The 15,311-nt window shown below is 42.8% G+C and overlaps 1 protein-coding gene across 1 annotated transcript in view; it reads right to left on the reverse strand.

The window, feature by feature from the left end:
* Positions 1-15,311, reverse strand: part of COLEC11 (collectin subfamily member 11) — a 40,785-nt gene that overhangs the window by 12,963 nt on the left and 12,511 nt on the right. The window contains exons 2-3 of the mRNA XM_072857786.1: positions 10,482-10,637; positions 4,679-4,750 (exon numbers count right to left, since the gene is read on the reverse strand). Coding sequence (XP_072713887.1) covers positions 4,679-4,750; positions 10,482-10,611 — 202 coding nt within the window. The 5' untranslated portion in view covers positions 10,612-10,637. The remainder of the gene's footprint in view (positions 1-4,678; positions 4,751-10,481; positions 10,638-15,311) is intronic.

Raw genomic sequence — 15,311 nt, forward strand, 5'->3', positions numbered from 1 at the left:
ACTTAGGCAGGAGCTTAACTTCAGGTTTGGGCACTACTGTCTGACTCCACTGTCTGTGGAGGTTAACCAGAGACTGAAAGGTCAGAAGACTGAAAGTTTTTTCTAGGTCAAGGCTGGATGTCCTTCTGTGTCCTCTCCATATGATAGAAATTACATCTGTGAAATCTGTTTGCTTATCCAGTCAACACTGTGACACTCAGAAAATACATTGGATATAGTACCATGATGAAATATGGCATCACATTGTCCAAATTATTTTTAAGGTAACAATTTCGTTTTGTTTGAAGAAGCATTTGTGGAAAGCAGTTGATAAAGACAAATATCTACAAAATGTACAGCATTAATAAAAAGATGAGTTAATTAGAATTCATTTTAAACAGGAGCTTGTTTGTAGAAATTTCTTACTATACTAAAATAAAGCTGTTTACCAAATATTCCAAGAACATACACACGTCGAGTCAAATCTGGATGCACAAAGGAAAGCAGAAAAAATATATTGCTAGAGAAGCAGCAAGAAATTTTTCCTGTGCTTAACCTGAAAGCACTGGCTGGAAAAACAGCGATATAGTATGCATTAATATCCAATTTTCTTTCACTTATTTTCTATTTCAAGTAGTCAAGTTTCTTGCAGTGAATTTTCACTTCAGTGTTTCTTCTTTCAGTTTGATCAGAATTTTGGACTTTTGGAGGTATGGAAAACTGGAAAATTACCATTGTTATCAATCAAGCATTCCTTATGAGAATTATTTTCCAAATAAATGCAATTTTACAGGATAAAATATATTAATGAAATGTTACATCATGGATTGGCCTAACTGTAAAAGAGTACATCCATTTCTCTGATGGTGCAAAACATTTTGAATTGATTTGACAAAATGCCAAGCTAGAGAAATATGCACGATGGGAGAGGCTCTCAAGCTCCCCATGAGAAAGCAGTATGACCAGGTGCCCATCTCAAACACTTGTACAAAATTTATCAAAGCCTGAGAAACAAACAGGAGGAACTGGGAGTCCATTTAATGACATCAATCACGCAGGTATGATGGGAGAGCCAGAACAACAGGAGTGCTGCAGTGGATGGATATTGGCTCTTTAGGAAGGTCATGCAGGGAAGACAAGGCAAGAGTTATGCTCTGCACAGTGGGCACCTTGAATGCATGGAGCTTTGCTTCATAACAGGCGACTGGTCTGTTGAAAGTATGTAAGTCAGATTTACAGGGGAGGCCAGCAAGGTGAATGTCATGCTGGGCATCCATTACAGACTGTCTTGTCAAGAACTGGGGCTGGATGTGAAGAATTCTTTTAACAACTGTAAGAAGCTCGATAATTGGAGACTAGCTACTTCAGCATCTTCTGGGAGAGCAGCACCATGAGGAACAATTAATCCAGAAAGTCAGGGACAATTATCTAATGCAGGTACTAGGTTTCCAGCTAGAGATGGTAGTCTCCTAGACCTGTTATTCACATACCCTCTGGTTGTGGATACGATAGTCAACAGCAGTCTTGGCTGCAGTGACCATGACTGCCTTCATGAGATGTCAGTGTTCAAGATCCTGAGGGAAGTGAGGAAGGCAAGCATCAGGATAAAAGCCCTGGTCTTCTGGACTTCAGCTTGTTCTGGGAACTGGTAGGCAGGATCCTACTGGAGGCTGCTATGAAGTGCAGAGGGGCCCAGGAAGAGCTTCTCAGTCTTAAGGAACAATTTCCGTAAAGCATAAGAATTATCCATTGCAATGTGCAGGAAAAGGAGCAGATAGGGCAGAAGGCCAGCTTGGCTGAACAGAGAACTGTTGACTGACACCAAATGCAGAAAAGAAGCATGCAGGAAGTGGGTAGTGGGACAAGCTACCAAAGGGTAATATAGAAGTATTCCCCGGGCATGCAGGAATGAAGTGAGGAAGGCCAAAGTTCACTTGGCTAGGTGTATGAAGGACAACATGAAAGACAGTACAGGTAAGGCAGCAGTAAAAAAGAGACCAAGGATAACATGGGCACTCTGCTCAGGAGGAAGGCAACCTAGTGACAAAGGACACAGGAAAGGCTAAGGTACTTAGTGCTTTCTTTGCCTTGGTCTCTGCTGGCAAGGTTTGCTCTCTGGCCTCTCAGTTCTTCATGCCTGGTAGCAAAGATTTGGGGATGACATGTTACTCATGGTAGAGGATGACTGAGTTAGGGACTACTTCACCTGGATGTACACAGGTCCATGGCACTAGCCAGAAGGCATTCAAGGGTGCTGAGAGGGCTGGCTGATGCTGTTGCAAGGCTGCCAAAGTCTAATCAGCGGCTGATAATGAGTGCCATTCCTCAGGAACCAGTCCTTCATCAGTGACAGGGAGGAAGAAGTGGAAGGATCCCCTGTGAGTCTGCAAGAAACTCCACGCTGGCAGGAGTGGTTGGTGTGCTGGAGGGCAGCGCTGCCAGTCAGGAGGAGCTCAACAAGCTGCAGGAATGTGTTGACAGGATTATCATGAGTTCAGCCAGACGCTAAGTTCCTCACCTGCAATGCATTGATGAAGGCTGGCCAATGGCTGGCTAAAAAACTCCTTTGCTCAAAAGGACCCAGAGATTTTTGGGCCCTCATACAAGAGAAACAAACTGGAGTCCAGCTGAGGAAGATGGTTTTATTTAGCCTGGAGCAGAGAAAGGTAAGGTGGGACCTAATTGCAGTCTTCCACTACCTACAAGTGGTTTGTAGAGAAGATGCAGCCTTCTCCTCTCAGAGACACACAGCGAAAGGACAAGAGGTAATGATCACAAGTTACAAGAAAAATTTCAGTTGCCCCTAAGGAAAAGGTCTTTCACGATGACACTGGTGAACAAACCTATCAAAAAGGATGTGGAATCTCCATCCTTGGAGATTTTCAAAAGTCTACTGGACAAGACCCTGAGCAACCTTATCTAAATTTGAAGTCTGCCCTGTTTTAAGCAGGAGATTGGACTAGGTAAGCTCTTTATGACCTTTTAACCTAAATTATTCTGTGGTACTTTAACTTCTCTTCATGCTGCATTACCTTGCAAGAGTTGAAATTTTAGTTTCCAATATTTTTTATAAGAGTCATCCTTGAAGGGCACATCTCCATAAGGGAAATACACTGACTGAACACACACCTACCTCATGAGAGTTATAAATTTTTCAATACATTGTAGAGGGAAGAGCTTTAGCTATGGATTTTGGTCCCAGGGAAAACTGCAGGTATCTGACTCCCATAATTGCCCAAAAGAACTACATAACGGATCATGCATCATCATAAGGAAGTGTAAATTACCACTGCGATTGCTTTGAAAGGAAGCTTGTAAATTCATCTTAGTAAAAACTAACTCACTCCATTGTTCTGATGACAGGAATGTCAAATGCTTAATTTGACAATATTGAAATAAAAGGTTTTGACTACTCCTAATGTGAATTTTTCAGAATCTGCATCTCCTGGAAAACTTATGAAGGTCAAATTTCCTCCTTGCTTCAGGAGAAAAACAAATGTGAAAAGACAGAATTTCCTGCAAGACAGAAATGCCACTTTTCTCTCAGCTGTATAACTGAATACTATTGAGCACCATTCCTCTCAAGAGCTCCAAATATTTTGAACTACAACACAAACAGTGTTACCGCCATCTTTCCATAAATATTACTGAACTGTGATCCAAGAAATGTGGAATCACTCACGGCTATCTCTGCCTATTATGGTTTACTGCCTTCCCTCATTGGTTTTAATTAAGGTATTGCGAGTGTTCACACTTACAAACAAAAAGAAACAAGGAAATTGAGCCTCATGATTTTTTCCCTCTGATCTAATATGAAGTCTGCATTTGCAGAAGGCAAATTAAGAAGAAGACATTATGTCTATGACATTATATCTTTCTTCACAGAGAACTTTCTAAAAAATCAATAATTTTTTTTTTCCAAAATGAATCTTTTTGACCAGAAAGCAATAGTTAGTCTACAAATGAGTGCATACAGTTGTACTGGTTTTGGCTGGGATGGAGTTAATTTTCTTCATAGTAGCTAGTAGGGGGCTATGTTTTGGATTTGTACTGGAAACAGTGTTGATAACACAGGGATGTTTTAGTTACTGCTGAGCAGTGCTTACACAGAGTCAAGGCCTTTTCTGCTCCTCACCCCACCCCACCAGCGAGTAGGCTGGGGGTGCACAAGAAGTTGGGAGGGGACATGGCTGGGACAGCTGACCCCAACTGACCAAAGGGCTATTCCATACCATATGGCATCATGCTCAGCATATAAAGCTGGGGGAAGAAGAAGGAAAGGGGCACGTTCGGAGTGATGGCGTTTTGTCTTCCCAAGTCACTGTTACACGTGAGGGAGCCCTGCTTTCCTGGAGATGGCTGAACACCTGCCTGCCATGGGAAGGAGTGAATGAATTCCTTGTTTTGCTTTGCTTGCATGCGTGGCTTTTGCTTTACCTATTAAACTGTCTTTATCTCAACCCACGAGTTTTCTCACTTTTACTCTTCTGATTCTCTCCCCCATCCCAGTGGGGCAGGGTGAGCGAGAGGCTGGGCTGAGCTGCCTACCGGGGTTAAAACACAGCAACAGTACATGAAAATGCCCAAGGATGATTTAGTCACCCAGCAAAGGGAGAGGATCCCCACCATCATCGCTTCACAAGAAAAGGCAGCATTTGGTCAGGAATGACTTTCGAAACGTCTTCTTTAATGAAATCACCTTTTTCTCCTGGAGGCCCAACTCTGCCTGGACGACCTGGAGCACCCTTCTCCCCCTTTTCTCCAGCCTCCCCTGTTGATACAAAACAAAATAAAAAGAAGAATCATATTAAACCGGGACTATTTTCTGTTGGTGGCAGTGACAAGACTGCAATTCTCCCCACCGAAAATAAAAACCTACTATAGCAAGAGGGGAAAAAAATAAAAGCAGATAGGATCTGACTTAACAGCTTTCCTTGATGCACGGAGAACAGTTTCCTACAATTGGCATAGACACTGACAAAACCCCAGTCAATACATTACTGAAGTCTCATACAATGGGTCTAGTTTTGTGGATGTTATATCATCAACCTCCAAAAAGCCCAACAGCACAATTCACTTAAGTAGAAGCTTCAGAATTAAGCCCCAACTTAGCACATAAACTTCTGGGTCTGTGTTCAACAAACATTTCCTGAGTATCTGCTAAGGACATGCTTAAGTCTCAAATGAAAATGGCTTAACTATTACCTCAAATTTAAAAAAAAAAAAAAAAAGAAAAAATGTATGCCATTTACAGATTAAGGATAGATCAGGCCTATAAGAAGGCATTGCTACATCCCTCATTTAGAGGATCATTTTTACGCATGAAAGAGTATCCCCTAATCCATAGTCTCAGTTATATACTGTGCCTTTTAATCTCTGTGGTACGAACCACTGTGTACTTACATGCACATGGCTCATTATTATATTCAGCATATTTAAACATCAGTTTCTGTAAATGTTTGCCTCCCTGGTGCCTTTCATTGGAAATTTGGGGATGCTTACCTTGTTTCACCCCCTACTATTGTACTACTATTGTAGTTTGCCACTGACATAAAATTAAAATCTCTTAAACAAATAGAAGTTTAAAGAATGATTTACATAGCCACCTTTACAAAAAAGATTTATATGAAGGACAAGAAAGCTCTAGGGCTTCACAGCAAAGAAAATGCCAGGATCTAAAAGCCAGAGCTGAGCTAGCACAACACACCTGATGCCCCAGCGCTGTAATTTCTAGAGAGGAGAGCGAGCACTAGCTGCTCTCCAGGAGGCTGAAGGGAGCACCGTAGCAGGAAAGCCAATGGTTATCATGTACCCCTCAAGCTCTGCTCTCTGGCATAGCTGGCAGCTGTGGTTCAGAGAGGAACCATAGAGATGACGTGTAAAAACAAGCCAAAACATGGTACGTTTCAAATATGCAGCCTCCAGCTCTCTCTTTCTCCTTATTGCAGACATAGGTGGCTGTGAGCTGACCTCGGCCCTCCATCTGTTGTATTTTCCTTTTTCAGGCTGCCAGCAGGCTCCAGACCACCTTCCCTGCCTTCAGACATGCAAAAATAGGCCATTCTCTGACCTTAATGAGGACAAACTTCACATAATCCCAAGTGAATAATATTGTTAGTATGAAACAGGCTATTATTTAGCACATTTGGGAACGTCACTTTTTTTATTGTCAGGTAACCAATAGGCTTTGTATGATTGCCTTTCCCCCCTCAGGGCTGGTTATGAGTTCTTTGCTTCCCAAAGATAAATCCTGACAATGACTTTTTCCTGCTCTCTGGAGGCCGAGAGCAGGCTATTACAGCCTATTGCTTTACACGTTCTTCAGAGCAAAAGCTGTGCATTAGGGATCAATAAAATAGATCACTCTTGCTTCAGGCCATTACACTTGCCTGCATTTATTCCTATAATAAGATGACACTGCATTCCTTAGTGTGGGTGTTTAAGAAACTTTCCCTGGGAGGAGATTACCCCATTAAGGCCCGGCTACAGACCACTCTGCATTTTTTGTTATCAGCTGTTTTAAGTGGCAAGACCTTGGCCAGTTCAGCTTTGCCAGGCTTAAGTCCCTGGTTTTGCTCTATGCACGCTAAGCACTATGCAAGTGAGGAAGCAAAGCCTGTGCAGGTGTTGTGGGCAACAAAACAGTTTTCTGTCAATGAATTTCAATCAATTTAATTTATCACCAATTAACACTAACTTTTAACTTTTGATTCCTGAATTAGGAAGAAAAAAAAACAAATTAACTTAGAGAAAGACACCTCTGCTCCCCAGTTCTGTACTCCAGCCTGTGCCGCACATTACAACCAGTCCCTTTGGAGCAGAAGGCTGGGGTGAGTGCGTTGTGGTCCCTACCCAGCTGCTCCGGTGTTGCCTCCTGCGCCAGCCACAGTCCCTTTGCAGTCGTACCTCCTGCTCAGTCTCCTCTCCATCCCTTCCCGGGTGGCTCTTTGCTCCAGCCCTACTGCATGAAAACGTACCTTCTTCCTCAGTGCAGTGCAGCTCTTGCTGACGCAGCTGAGACGGGGCAAGACATGCTCAGTGGTGCTCCACAGTGTTGTGATGCCCCACACCCCCAAATGAAATTTAGCCCTGATACCGAACTGAGCTGCAGCAGGATCGCAGGTATCAGGTACAACCTGGACACTACTACAAGCTTCTCCTGTCATCTCTGAGAGCGATCTTTCAGAATTCAAACAATATATCTTACCATTGCTGTCAATTTACCTCCTTTTGTGAATTCTTTGGGAGATAATTTGTCTCTGATTATGTTTGCATCCTGCCTACCTTGAGCTGTACCATCTACTGTAATGAAAACAGCACACCAAATATTAACTACATGAGTTATTAAGCATTCCTTGGCTGGTGATAACTCTCTTCCATTACTCATATTCCCTGTGTGAGTATACGCATCAAGTGTGGGCATAAAAAAATTGGGTTTATTTTATTTATGTAGCATCAACTTTTTCATGTATTGTATGCCATTGAGACTATTAAGACAATTCCTGAAGGGAGACAAAACAAGGTGGCAAACTGAGAATTTAAACTTTGAAGGATTGTTCCATGTTATTTTTTTCTCCACAATAGTAGTAACTTCAATCTCATGGGCCTATCAAAAGGAACAGGACTTTAGGAAGAATATGAGTGAGCAATGTAGTGAGGCTTCATCATCCATCCCTTCTTCACACACAACACACTTTTCCCATTATTAATATCGTCAGCTGTCTAAAATACGGATCAGCCTGCTGTCTGGATTCTCAGAGCCATGCTATTTTTCCCTTCTGCATTTCATCTTATTCCTTTATACTGTCGAGGTTATAGAAAAAAAAGAAAAAAAGAAAAAAAAAATCAGTCCCTAAGACCTAAGCTTCTGACCTTAAACTCATTTGTGCCTTTTTCTGTTCTTGGTGTCTTTACTGGCTTTCTTCATCTTCCATTTCCACCTCCATTCTCATCTCATCCCCCTTCCAATTCCTCCTTTTATTCTGTGGGGTCCTAATAGGCTTTGTGGTTTTTTTTTTTTTTTTTTTTTTAGTTTCTAGACTCTCCACTCAGTTTCATTCTTTGTGCTCTTCTTTTCTCCTTTCCCTTTATTTCTTCCTGTTCTTCTAAAATTTGTCCATTTATGCTCCCCCACTTTTGGGTACTTTTCCCTGGTGTCTCTCCTTTGCCACGCCATTTGGGCTCCGCTTTCTGCACCACCTCTTAGGCTTAACCCTCTCCTCCTATTTTTTCCCTTTCACACATCCCATGCTCTCCCTCATTTCTTTCACTTCTTCCCTGTACCTATTTTTCCCAAATCCCGACAGGCTTGTGCCCAGCAGTGGTGCAGGGCTCTGTTCCTCCAGCACTGAAGATGTTGCTGGCAGCCCAGCAGTGGAGAACATGGGGCAGATCTAAAAGCTGCAGTGAGCAAATCCCACTGCATGGGAGCTGAAATTTGGGCACGTGGCCACATATACGCTCAGTTTAGAGGAAGCCTTGGCCACCAAAATGGGTTGGAGTTGTGCCAGTGGGGGACAGCAGCATCTCATTACCAATTCTCTGAGCCAGTCCCCTGACAGCATAGCTGGAACATTGATAGCTTTTTAGGGATTCCACATTAACTAGGGCTGTATCAGGCCATTTTGTGCTTCACTGAATTTGTACATCAATCTCTCTCACTTTTGCAAGGCTTACATCTCATGAAGCAGAGTGAAATCATTAACACATCATGGCTTTCCGATCTCTCTGTTGTCTCCTGGCTTAGGATTGCCTTCTGAGAAAGGGCCAGGGTCCCGCACTGTTTTTACATTTTAAAAAACTCTGCTGCATATAATAACAGTCCTTTCATAAAAATGGTAATCACAGATGTTAATTTTGACTGAGTACACAAATAAGGAAACTAAGGCAAAGTAGCTACAAAACTTGTCAAAGCCTGTCAACTTCTTTGAAATGAAAAATCATTTCAAAGCTTTGGTCCCCAGTGCTGTGAGGTCTGACCCTTTGACTGATATTCTCTGTAACTTCAGACAACATATATTTAACTTGATTGTGCTCTTCTCTGAGTCACATCAACAGCACTATCTTATGCCTATTTCACAGCAAATATATCAAACAAATGAAACAACTTCACTCAAGGCTTAGTCAAACCTCAGAAGACCTGGATATAGTGTTGTTCTTTCTAACAAGAACATCTGCAGAAGGTGTAAATATTATTAAGATTTCAAAGGCCACTTATTGAAGTAAAAGAAAAAAATATAGATTTTGGTTCAGTTCAGGCATCCAAAGCTGCACCTATAATAATAATAAACAAAACAGGAGAGGCTTTTTGGTCCTGAAGCCAATTGGCCAAGCACAACCCACATCCCTACAGCCCAATTCTCTTGCTTCCAGCACAGGGCAGCCACATGCAAACTGGGCCATGTCTGGAGAGGGCCGTTTACACCACAGCCAAACCTGCGGCCAGGCTGCGCTTGCAATTTAACTATATGAACAATTGCAGGACAGAACTGAGCCTTGCCCTCACCCATCAACTAACCAGCACAAACACAGCCTGCAGTCCATAATACGGTCCTCAGGCAACTGTGTGAAGCCCAGGTTTCCACTAGATAATGTTAGTGGCATCAATATTGTTAGGTGAGTTTTGTAATACTACAATGCATAACTACCAGAAAAATTGGAAGGTTAGTTGTGCAGTTCTTAAACAATGCATTTTTTTAATCGTTAATGATAAACTGGTGGTTTTCATGGGTTTGTTTGTCCTTAGTTGACAGGTATTTCCCCATGCTCACAGGTGTTACACTCCAGTAGAAATACCATAGCCTCCATAACGAGAATTACTGTTATTGACTAAACAGGGCTAGGATTTTACACCATAATGGATGCTGTTGCTTTAAAATGCTAATTCTTCCCAGCTGTTGATTTCCTATCTAAGGCGCTTTAATACATTTTTTGCTACGAAAAGATCAATAATTTATTATGCCATCTTTTTTGGCAATAGTTTGGGGCGTATTTTGTAAAAATGTTGCTTTTGTTGACAGAAACTATAAAAATGCCAAAAATCTAATTTTTATTCTTCTAAAAAGCACTTGAGCATTTAAAACTCAAGGGAAGACAAGCAGAAGACTAGAAAACACAAAATATTTCCTATTAGTACATCACAAAATGGCAATGAAAACCTTTCCAGATATAAAGTAGGGACTGGTCTTTGGGCATGTGCACCGTTCATGAGTATAAACACAGACAAAGCAATCAGGCAGCACATCAGAGTAACAAGCACTACTGATCAGCAGGAGAGTCTGGGAAACTTTGGCATGCATTCTCTGAACCGTGTTCATTTTAACAGACTTAAGTTCATCTTACGAACCTTAAAACTCCATTTTTAAGGAGGCTACAAACTGGACAAATAAGAGGACAACTGAAAAGCACCTTCTTTGTCTCTGTTAGAAACAGTCAGTGGTGCACACGAGCCTGTTAGAAAGAAAGGATTAGTATTTGAATGATGGAGTAGACTTCCACATTACCTTTGAGGCCTGGAACAAGAATTTGAACAGAGCAGGACTCCTCTGCAATATGTTGAGGATATCCAGACCTTAGCAGTGACAGGAAGGCAAGGCTAATTAGAGTCACCAAGAAAACCAGATCTCTCTTCATAATGAGCACTTACAGGTCACTGACTCCTAAACAAAAGAATGAATAAACAGTTATAAGAATTCCAAAGACTTTCAACAGTTTCTGAACATATGCAGCATCCTACTACGAATACAATATATTTTTGCGTGCCATAACCCACATAGCATGAGAAGGACGTGTGCAGGTCCTCCAAGCAGGTTGTATGTTCCACAGACATACATGAAACATGCATCAGTGCATTCAGCAGTTTGTTTTCGTGTTAGACTGGGTAAGATAAAGCTCAGAAGAAATTTAGTTAAGAAAAAGGAGATTAAGCAATGCTAGTAATAGGGAATTCTGTGTTCATGATTTCTCATTGGAGGCAGGGATCTGGAAAGGTCAAAGGAGAAAATCTAGTACATGGGCTTGCATTGAAAGATGTTAGTACTAAGTTGCCACTTCGAAAGAGTGCATACTGCTCTAAAGAGGCAATTCAGTAGATGATGAGACCAACCTAAAGGCCTGAAATTTCACTTCCCATCTACCTGAGCACTGAAATTGTGCCCAGAAAATTGTCCAATACAATAGCCCTCGTGTAACTCATTGAGGGTGGAAGGGAGATAATATTTCACTATATTGTGCAATGAAGTTACATCAGAGCCTTCAATAAATCCTGAAAAGATTCACCTCTGAAACTACCCTTGTCTAAGCCAAGTGAAATGGCTTGTCTGATATTAGGCTCTGAAGAGATCTCTCAGAAAACAACAGTACAGAAATGGAGTTTGTGTGAAAGGACCATCAAAAGCCAGGATTTAGGGGGTCTGTAGAAATACTCTTTGACAAAAGTGTTATTTACGTACTTCTGATATGTTTTTCCAGTCCTTCTTTCACTAAGGCTCTGTACTACACAAACAAGCTGAAAGTCATATCAGGGTTTCAAGAGAAAGTACCTGTATATCATCTTTTATTGCCATGATACAGACGTGTGCGTTTTACATCTAGAGCAAGAAGATTGGGCTATATTACTCTCCACTCCCTGATTTCCTTCAAAAATAAGCCCAGTAGGATTAGGCACAGGTGTGGGGCCAGTACATGGGTCTGCGTCTCTCAGCGTGCTGGGGGTCTAGAAAGGTGGATCTATTATTTTGGCGATGGCCTGAAGGAGTAAGCGTGCTTCAGCAGGGACAGGAGAATAAGGAGCTTCAGGGTGAGAACGAGCTAGTGAAGCAGATACCAAAACATAAGGGATGGAGCAAGACGGGCAGACTGCCCTCCGCATGCAACCAAATTAAGTTTTGCCTTTACTATTAAAAAGCCTCGCTCTAATTTTAAACTCCACCATCAACTCTGATATGTTTAATAAATGTCTTAGCAGTAAGACTAAGTAGATGACTTTGGAGTTGGGGGAATAAATTATCCCTCTGAACTGCTGTCCGTTGTGTGCTTCCATCATCCTCTAGGAGATAAAATCAGTAGACTGCAGCAGGGGGGTCAGATGGGAGCAGATTTTGTCTCCCTCCTCATGTGGGGAGGGCATGGCATGAGTTATGGGGGAGACTGCTCTGCCTTACAAGACCCTTGCTATACCATCTATACTGCAGGGCAGGGGTGCTCCACAACACACTCCCCAGTTCTCACTGATCATCCAGATTTGGGGCACAGACTACAGTATGCTGTGAGCCCTTTTGACTCAAATCTCTTCCCCAACTTTCCTTCCAAAGGAGAGTGAGATGCAGCTGGAGGACCATGCCTAAAAAAGGTGGGGTGTATGCTTGGACCTGGGAAGAGCTCCTGGGCAAGGGATCACTTGATAGAGTTGTAGTCTAATGGGCTACAGGGAGGCTGAAAACCCTAGGGAAAATAATTGGTGCTGGGTAATCCTCCCATGGAGCAAGGAAGGAACAGGGATTATCTGGGCATTTTCACAGCCACAACATGCCACACTCCTGGAACAGGACAGCCCTGAACTGCTTCATACACAAGCTTTGCCAACCAGAAAGAAGACCCAGGACAGCATGGACCAAAAAAAGGAAGTTTCCACTAAGCTGTAACGTAACAATTTTATTTTCAGGGCCTCTGTCTCAATTTCCTATTACCTTTTAGTCTAGCAGATCACAATATAGACAATCTTACTAGAGATGCATTTTGTACCCTCACAACATTCCTGTCACACTGCTAAGCACTAATGTAATTTACAAAAGTCTCCTCTTACAGCTTAGGGTGCAGGTTCTGGAGGGACAACACTAACTCATATACAGATGCTTACGGGTTGTTTTTTTTTCCCGCTTCAGGAGTGCTCAGCTCCCAAAATTTTGCTTATGCTGCCACAACTAAGATGACTGCAGCCCATATATACATGTCAGCTTTAAAATATCTAGCTCAGGTATTGCTAGGAGCACACAAATCCACAGAAGTACAAACGTCAGCATGCATTGCTCAAATATTTAGGCCACATTAAGTTTTGTCACAATTGCAGCAACATCACTCAAGACTTACAAGAGTGCAGGCAAAACTGAATTTTGCCACCCCAACTACGGGGAACCAGAGCTGGAGGAGAAGGCACATCACGAACGTGGATCTAGAGAACAGCAATAGTTGTGGGGGGAAAGGGAAGAGTAATGGAAATTTGCATGTAAAGCTTCTACTGCCACAGAGAAGCAGCAACCAGCCCAGCTCCCCAGGGCTCCGACAGACAAAACCGACAGGAAAATACCTGCTGTGTTACTGTCCTCTGCTTTCTCGGGCTGCTGCCTCCTTTGCCTATACACAGAGCCAGCCCTGACTGCTAGAAACCAGTCGGGCCACTGGCCACCTTACACCTATTTTCTAAGGTTATACAAACTACTTGATCACAGTCTTGATATAGTTTTGAAGTATCAGATCTCTGTGATAGAACTCTTTGCCCGCATATCCTCATGTGCATATCAAATTACTTCACGTACGTTAAGCTTGATTATGGCCACACCACCCCAAAAGAAGATTCCTAACCCCAAGGTACAAGGCACTGACTACATCTTGGTGTATTTTGTGGCCTAAAGGAGTTCACGGTATCCACAGTGGATGGTCCTGGCTCTTTTTGTCAAGTCCATGATCCACAACAGTCAGCAAGCAAAAGAGGGAGCAACAAAAGCTAGCCAAGAGGAAAGGCTGAGAAGAACGGTGTTTCTCCAGAGCTTCCCTTCAAAGGCTTGTAGGGCCAGACTTGGCATTTGAATAGTCAGGCTTCACAATGCCAAGTTAGGGAACAACGTTCCCTATGTGGGAAAGCAGTGAGTTGCCATTGCCTCAGCCAGCCAGGAGGACGTGGCAGACCCTCATGCCTGGAAGTCTCTTCCAGACACCTGAATGTAGGTGTTTAACCCTCAGCAGCAGCCACTTTTGAGGGACAGGGAGCAGGACCATCCTGGATGATAGCCACGCTGATGCTCTGCGGGCTGAGCAAACAGAGGACGTGGGTCCTGCCTGCCTGCGCCTGCAGCTCCTGCCCTACAGCCCAGGAGAGCACCTGGCCATTAGCCTGCAGGACATCCTAGGCAGGGTGTCCCACCTTTTCTTTGTAGGTGGGGCACTTTGGGATCCAGAAGAAGATCAAAGAGGCTTTCAAACCAAGTGGTTCAGATACTCAGCTGAAAGCCTGGAAATTAGGCAGTTTCAGCATGAGCACCCAGCAGCCTGGTGATAAGGATTCTCAACAGATGAGTCAGAGAGGGGAATGAAATGGCCTGAGACAGAAGAAGGAATTGAAATTAGGAAGGTGCTCCAGCTTCTGCATTAATGGATAAGAAGGCAGCATCACCTCCTCTGGTTGCATTTTATGAGGTGTTAGATGTATCCAGACTACAACTGAAAGATCAAAGCCTCCAGGTATGTTAAATATTCATCTGCCTTTGCAAACTCCTACACAGCTCAGAGATGAGACAGGCATCGAGCAGCAGAGAAGCGTCAGGGCTGCTTGGTGGCTCTGCTCAGCAGCCAGATATGAAGGATTTTCTGGGGAAAACAAAACTTCCAACAAAGCTTCATCACATTCCCCACTGCCTGCTGCTGCTGCACAGCTTACAAGCCTCAGAGACACAAGGGATACACCTCACCCTACCTCGTGATAGCTTGACTTGTAGAGAAAATGGACTCATTCTAGAAAACCGAGCTTCTTGGTGTCAGTTAGGTCACAACACCTGGACCCGCATGAATACTCAGGAAATTACCTTGGTCTGAAAAGAGCTGCTAACAGAGGAAATCTCTGAAGAGGTTGCAGATTAAATACTTTATTGAGTCTGCAGCTGCAGTAAAGGGACACACTAGTAGTAGAAATCAAACCAAAAGCACTTTGGATATCACTTTCTCCACCTTCTCCTGCTTTAAAAAGAAACCTCTTCTGCAGCTAGAATTGCCTTGTGTGATTGAAATGAGTTTGATCTCCAGGTATGTGCTACAGCAATACCTTTCATTTTAAAATCCTGGAAAATTCCTTGCCTTTCTGACCTACTTTCAAGTCTTTTCAGACCCAGATTCATAAACACATTTAGAAAACTAAATCCCACTGAAATTGGTCCTCAGAAAAAGGAGCCACCCTGTTATTTCAAATACTATCTTAGGCCTGGTATTTGGAATATCTTCAGCGTTGGTAAAACCAATGCTAGAAAGAAACCTAGAGACGTTCAGCACTTGTAAAAGCGTGAATATTTTCTTGCTGTCTACGCAGGGGTCAGGAGTCAAATTTGCAGCACTTATAACACTGGCCA

Source organism: Ciconia boyciana, chromosome 3 (genome assembly GCF_034638445.1).
Source record: "Ciconia boyciana chromosome 3, ASM3463844v1, whole genome shotgun sequence".
In the NCBI taxonomy this organism is placed as follows: domain Eukaryota; kingdom Metazoa; phylum Chordata; class Aves; order Ciconiiformes; family Ciconiidae; genus Ciconia; species Ciconia boyciana.